The sequence below is a fragment of the Mus caroli genome, chromosome 12 (genome assembly GCF_900094665.2).
Source record: "Mus caroli chromosome 12, CAROLI_EIJ_v1.1, whole genome shotgun sequence".
Lineage (NCBI taxonomy): Eukaryota > Metazoa > Chordata > Mammalia > Rodentia > Muridae > Mus > Mus caroli.
The window spans coordinates 74,609,039-74,616,046 of record NC_034581.1 but is presented as its reverse complement, the minus strand read 5'-3'; the positions used below and the strand labels follow the sequence as shown (position 1 = coordinate 74,616,046).

The following is a 7,008-nucleotide window of genomic DNA, read 5'->3' as shown; positions in this document are numbered from 1 at the left end:
AGCTCAGGCCCTCTCTGGGTTGTCTTATCTCTATTACCGCTCTCCTGTCAGTGAGCCTGATTCTTTTCAGAGAGCCGAGCCTCTCGACAAGTATAGAAAAATTTCATAGGATGGAGAGGATGGATCAGGGATGGATCAGGGATGAAGGAGTGTAGCCAGAGTGTGATCACTGAGCATTTTGTACACGGCGTCCATGCCAAGTTTGTGTGGGTATACACATACACACACACATGCACCTGAGCACACATGCACACACGCTCATGGGCATGCATCCCCAAGACTCTACTTGTAAATGCTTGATAAGTTTTAACAGGACTGAGCCGAATGAACAAAACTGCCTTCACCAAGAACCACTTAAATGAGTGAGTGGCTGGCAGAAGTATGCATTAGGCCTGGCACCTGGGGACGAATGGGGATCAGTAGGAACTGGTCATCCATCCTAGGAGGCAAAACAGCAGGGTTATAGAGAGACCCATCAGGGGAACTGAGAAATAAGAGGGGCCCTGGCTCAACATAGATAGATGGGAGATGGCTGGGTAGAAGTCTAGGATGCAGCTTCCCTACCAAGGAACGTCCATGCTAAATATCTTTTCCTGCTCTGTGTTGCCAGTGCTAACCTCTTTAGGGCTTGGAAGATAGCTAGGAGAGGTGACTAGGGACTGGTCCCTGCCCCAGGAGTGCAGAGTAGGCTGGTATGACAAGACATCTCCTTCTGATGAGCAGGAGATTGGGAGGATTTCCATTGAGATGCACGGCACCCTGGAGGACCAACTCAGCCACCTGCGGCAGTATGAGAAGAGCATCGTCAATTACAAGCCAAAGATTGACCAGCTGGAGTGCGACCACCAGCTCATCCAGGAGGCACTTATCTTTGACAATAAGCACACCAACTACAACATGGAGGTAAATAGGCCTGGCCCTCTTTCTCTGGGAGGAAGCCTGGGCCTCTTCCTAGCCTCCATTTGGGGTAGCATCTCCCAATGAATCAGGCTGGAGGAGGAGGAGGAGGAGGAGGGGTATGCTCTCTGCCCCTGAAACTCTGCACCTTCAATCTGCAGTACCTTCTGGATGCCAGAGAACTTGTTACAAGTGTGCACATCTGGTCCCTAGCTGGAACTGAATGAGCCTTGGTTTGTAACAAGCACTCCCCAGTGATAAAGATGCTATGGTCTCAAGATCTCACTGGCTTAGGTACTTCCTAAATGATGTGAGCTCTTCATCCCTTAACAACAGGATATGTTCTGAGGTTCGCCTCGTTAAGTGGTCTCCTCTTTGTTCAAATATCAGAGTGTGCTTTCAGTGGCTGCAGTGTTACCATGCAGCCACTTGAGACCACCGTGGTGTATTTGACTTGTCACTGATCAGAAGGCCATTATGTGGTGCCAGCTGTGTGGGTTTCCCCCAAAGGTTTATTTGTGGATGTATATGTCTGTATGTGTGGCTGCAGGGTAGGTCTTGCTGGGACAGGGGCATTCTGGTTTTTTAGCTTTTCCCACCACAAAATCTACCTTCCTTCACTAGCAGAGTTCCAATGGCAAATCTGGGTTCTTATAGCTTTTTTTATTTTCAGTCAAAGGCCTGTTCTTTCCGGCCTCTTTCAGGCCTCCCATCCTGATAGGGTGTGATGTGTCCCTCCTGATGGTGATACTGTAACTTCAGATAGAAGATCAAGTTAAATGTTTTTTGTTTTTTGGGGTTTTTTTTTTTTTTTTTTTTTGGTTTTTTTTTTTTGGCTATGAGTATTTTGCCTGAGTGAATGTCTGTGCACCGTGTCTGTTCCTGGTGCCCGAGAAGGCCAGAAGAGGATATATCCCCTGGAACTAGAAGTATGGTTGTGAGCTGCCATAGGGGTCCTACAGTTGAGCCTGGGTCCTCTGGAAAAGCAAGAAATGCTTTTAACCACTGAGCCATCTCTCTAGCCCTTACTTCTGCCATGTTTGAGTTGGGAGGAGGGATAGTTAGTTGGACAGCCTGGAGCCCAGACCTGGCGCTCCTTTCTGATGGGCTTGATTCTTGCTTCTAGCATATCCGTGTAGGCTGGGAGCAGCTGCTCACCACCATTGCCAGGACCATCAATGAAGTGGAGAACCAGATCTTGACCCGGGATGCCAAAGGCATCAGCCAGGAACAGATGAACGAATTCCGGGCCTCTTTCAACCACTTTGACCGGGTGAGAGCCCCAGTTCTTGCTCACCTAGAGTGGCCTCCAACCCCCGACCCAGAGCCCTGGAGGGCATTGCCCAGGGCATAAACCTGGTCCTTGGGTAGGTGAGGAGGAGAGAGAGGAAGAAACTGTTAACAGCCTGCCCTGACTCAGTATATCCCACAGAGCCAGGCTTTCTGAGCTGACCTGAGCAATCCCGCTTTGCCCGGTAAACCTTCACAGCGTTCCTAGAAAGAATGCTAATGTGGGTGAGGAGGGGAAAGCCCCTCTTCATTCTTGACTCTGTCTCCTGTGAGAAATCAACCCTTGGAAAAGAGGCTGCCAGAGCCACCAGTAAAGCCCTGTGCCTGTGGCTGTGGGGACTGTCCCTTACCTCTGCCTTGTGACAAAGGAACCAAAAGAGACTCTGCCCTTACCCAGGCTGCCTTTGGGATCTGTTGAGGACATTAGCGTCCACTATCCTGGGTTCTCGCGTCAGCTGCAGGACAGGCTGCCTTGTCAGTAGGCTGCACATTGCCAGTGCCCTGAGCTTGGGGACAGCCACAGGGGAGGTGGGGCATGAGGTCAGGTGCTCTCCCCCACCCTGCCTGCTTCACTGCCCTCCAGGTACCTGGTGAGGTGGGGGGGTTCTGGGAGACATCAGGTCACCTGGGGCACTTTTGGGAGCTTCTCACCCTTGTGGCTCATCATGTTCCCCCTCTGGCCCTGCTTTCCCGAGCAGGACTGTGTTCCAGGGACAGGGCCCCACCTCTGGAGCCTCGTCTGTGTGTCTAACTGTGTGCATTTTTATTTCCCGTTTCCCCCACCCTTCCCCTCCACCCTCTCCATCCATCCGCATGCCTTTGTCCCCGTGTCTCCCCACACACACCACCTTCCACCCCGGGGCATGGCCCACCCTCCCCCACCCCCCTCACGGCCTCCTCTTCCCTGGCACCGCATGGCTCGCTGCCTGGCGCACCACGGCCCCAGGATCACTCCGGCACGTTGGGTCCCGAAGAGTTCAAAGCCTGCCTCATCAGCTTGGGTTATGATATTGGCAACGACCCCCAGGTACTTGCCTCCTGCATGGAGCACGCTCAAGGGTGGCCTCCGGGGCGAGAAATAACGCATTTCTCCTTTTTTTCTTCTCTCTCTGTCTGACTCTCCCTGTCCCCCTTCCTGTGGGCCACGGGGCTCATCCTCTTCTGCTCTCCCTGCCTGCCCACTGTCGGGTTCCTCTGACTTCTGACCTCTGCCTTCGGCTATCTTTCCTGGGAACCTGCTTGGGTGTCCGCCTCCTCTCCCTCGCCACATCTCATCTGTGAACTGGACTTCTGCATTTCTTTGCTCTGACCTCCTTCAACATGTTCCTCCTACATTCTTCGGCTACTCCTATTCTTCGTACCATAAACTGGGTCATTCCTTTCCACTGTCTTCCTGGCCTCTGGCTGGCCCCTCCTCCTCCCACCTGTCTGTCCCTCCTGTGTCTTGGCGCCACTGCCCTACAGAAGAAGACGGGCATGATGGACACAGACGATTTCCGCGCCTGCCTTATCTCCATGGGTTACAACATGGTAACGTAAACCCCCTCCTCCGCCTGCCAGGCTTTCTAAAGTTGCCTTGGCCGGGAGGCAGCCACCTGACTGGAGAAGCTAAGTCTTAGTAATGGTGGACAAAGGCTCTTAGGTTAGAACTGCCCTCCTCGGGGGAGTCCCTTATGGCCATCCTTGGGGAAGATGGCACCTGAAAACCAGACCACCCATGGGGCCAGGGTGTGGCTGGGAGGCTTGGCCTCCTCATCCTGGTCTCTGAACCAGTTTATCTTATGGTACTTTCTGTGGAGAAAGGGCTTTTTCACCCCTACAGTGGACACCAGCTGTGGACAGCCAACCCCAAGGTTTATAGAATGATAAGTCTGCTTTGTCTTATATGACAATGGCAGTTTATACTTCTGCCCTGGTAGTAGCTCCATCTAGACCTGCCACCACTCAGTCTTGACCCAGGCCTCTCGCTGACCTTGTTTTGTCCCCTCTGCATCCAGCTGAGCTGGATAGGACCTTAGCTGGATAAACAGGTGTCCACTGAACCAAGTACAGAGCCCATGGGATGCCCAGCAGGGTTAAAGGCTAGGCTAGAAGTATACTCCGTAAATTCCACATTGCCATCAAAGTTTGTGGTCTCAGATGTAGTGAGGAAACCTCACAATGTGGTTGTAAGAGTTAAATAAAGTGATCACAAGGACTGCGTACTTGTCTGGCACAGATATGTTAAGGAAACAGCATAAGTTGGAGCTAGACTGCCTGCGTCCTAATCCTAGCTCCCTACCTCCTAGCTATGTGACCTTGGGTAAGTCACTTACCCTGTCTGGGCCTCAGATTTCCCATACAATGGGAATACTATGATTTTATTCAGTTGTGATGATAAGATGAATTTAGAATAGTGGCTGGCCTATATAATACATGCCATATGAGTGTTAGCCATTGTTGAAGTTATTATCAGTATAATTAATACTACCCATCATTTTCTGTAAGTGAAACCCAGAGCTCTGCAGGGGGTGGGAAGTCCTGAGACTCACAACGTTTGGGTCACTTTCTCACCCTGGGGTAACCCAAGCCAGATCAGATGTCTGTTGTGCCTCCTGTTCCAACCATAGGCAACTTGGGGCTGGAGGTACACTTGAGATGCCCCAGTAGGCCGTTAGGGTGACAGGTGTGGGTTGGTTGTCTCCTCCAGGGAGAGGCAGAGTTTGCCCGCATCATGAGCATTGTAGACCCCAACCGCTTGGGCGTAGTGACATTCCAGGCCTTCATCGACTTTATGTCCCGAGAGACGGCTGACACCGATACTGCAGATCAGGTCATGGCTTCCTTCAAGATCCTGGCTGGAGATAAGGTAGGACTTGCTGACGCTGAGCCAGCGGGTGGTTACTGTAAATCGGTAGGATGAATGAAAAGAGTCCGAGTGAAATAGGTTTGGAAGGAAGTTGAAGTAGATACTAAAATGGAAAATGTGACATGTTTAAAATACCATATACAAATGATATATTACTTGTAAATATATAATATGCACTTAAATATATATGTGTACATACACACGGATGTCTCTGTTATATGTATGTACGCACGTATTCTACAGATCAAGTAGAGCGAGGAAATTAGAACAACACGGGTACCTAACATTCCCAGCAAGTTTACGACCTAATGGTTGCGGCAATGCCGCGTTGCTTTCCGGCCGCTGCCGAGGTTTCCGACCCTGACCATGCTTTCTCCGCAGAATTACATCACAGAGGATGAGCTGCGCCGCGAGCTGCCCCCTGACCAAGCCGAGTACTGCATCGCAAGAATGGCCCCCTACGCGGGCCCCGACTCTGTGCCCGGTGCTTTAGACTACATGTCCTTCTCCACGGCACTGTACGGCGAGAGCGACCTCTAACCCGCCCCCCCCCCCCCCCTGGCCTTCTGCGCGTGCGCCCCACCCTGCTCCTCCTCCTCCGCCCAGTCTGGCTGGCTGGGTTCGTTTTTTTCAGCTCAGCCACCAAGGGGGCAGAGCTCCGACCCAGGCGGCATCAAGCCTCCCTGCCCACAAAGTGACAGTTTACAAAATTATTTTCTGCAAAAAAGGATAAAAAAAAAAGTTACGTTAAAAAAAAGTTTAAAAAGAAAAAAAAAAACCAAAAAAACTACATATTTTATTATAGAAAAAAAGTATTTTTTTCTCCACCAGTCTTAAATGGAAAAGAGGAAAAATTAACTATTTGCACCGAAATGTTTTTGTTTTGACATAGGAAAATAACCAAGCACAAAGTTATATTCCATTCTTTTTACTGAAGTTTTTTCCTCCTACCTGTTCTGTCTGCTGTATTCATTTCTCTAACTTCATGTCCACTTGGGGGTGGGGTAGGTGGGTACTCTGATCAGAGGCACACTGGTGCATGTGTGTTTGCTAGCTCACTTGTCCATGAGACTATTTTATGATATTAAAGAAAACCTTTTGAAATGGCTGCTTTTCAAAGAAGATAATTCATGGCTTCTCATTTTTCAGTCTCCTCAGAAGTGTGGCTGGCCTGTTTTATGACTGCAGAGTTGTTGTTTTTTAATTTTGAATATTGCCTATTAAAGATAGGACAAACTTGGAGATTATGATGTTGCTTGGCACAGACTGTATTAAAACAGCACTCCCGTGACATCACTTTGCTTGTTCCTTTTGCTGACTTCCAGACGTGGGGGTGGGTTGTGTCAAGAACAGTGTGGGGTACCTGTCCCCACCCACCTCTAGATTTTTGAGTCTGGTTTGGTTCTTTATTTTGAAGAGGAGAAGGTGGCCCCCTCTATGTACAGGGGACGAAAGCTCTCAAGTGCATGAAAGAGCCCCTGACGAAAAACCCCAGCTTTCTTGGTTTTCTGTGGCATCTGTGACTTCTCTGTGACCCCGACCATTTTTGTTTTTGCTGCAGGGGACAGCTTGGATTGTGTCAGGGTTGTAGTCCCCTTTCCTACTCTAAGTGTTCCATAGAGTACTGGGGCTTGGTGGCAGGGTGTACAACCAGCCTATGCCAGGCCCTGAATTCAATCCCTAGAGACCCCAAAATGTGCCACAGATAGTAGCTGTTGGTCATTGCAGGGAACTCAGTGACAAATCAGATTGCCAGCACTCCCCCAAACATATATGATGATAAGCTCCAATTTATCATTTGTTCTCTAAGAATATATGGTGGTGGTGGGAGCCTGTTGTTAGAAGTTCCAAGGCTACAGAGCAAGAGTGATCATGGTTAAAATAACTTTGCAAGTAGAGTTATGTCGAGTTGGGGAGTTCTGCCTGGGGTCGGTTTTAAAATCCCTGGCTGTGCCTCCTGTAAATGATGGGCT

At 49.9% G+C, this 7,008-nt stretch overlaps 1 protein-coding gene across 1 annotated transcript in view; it reads left to right on the top strand.

Annotated features, from left to right (window-relative positions):
- The window catches only part of Actn1 (actinin alpha 1), a 93,699-nt gene extending 87,373 nt beyond the window's left edge, over positions 1–6,326 (top strand). The window contains exons 15-20 of the mRNA XM_029484394.1: positions 676–903; positions 2,024–2,170; positions 3,134–3,214; positions 3,652–3,717; positions 4,877–5,035; positions 5,417–6,326. Of these exons, the coding sequence (XP_029340254.1) occupies positions 676–903; positions 2,024–2,170; positions 3,134–3,214; positions 3,652–3,717; positions 4,877–5,035; positions 5,417–5,575 (840 nt within the window). The 3' untranslated portion in view covers positions 5,576–6,326. The remainder of the gene's footprint in view (positions 1–675; positions 904–2,023; positions 2,171–3,133; positions 3,215–3,651; positions 3,718–4,876; positions 5,036–5,416) is intronic.
- The last annotated feature ends 682 nt before the right edge of the window (positions 6,327–7,008 follow it).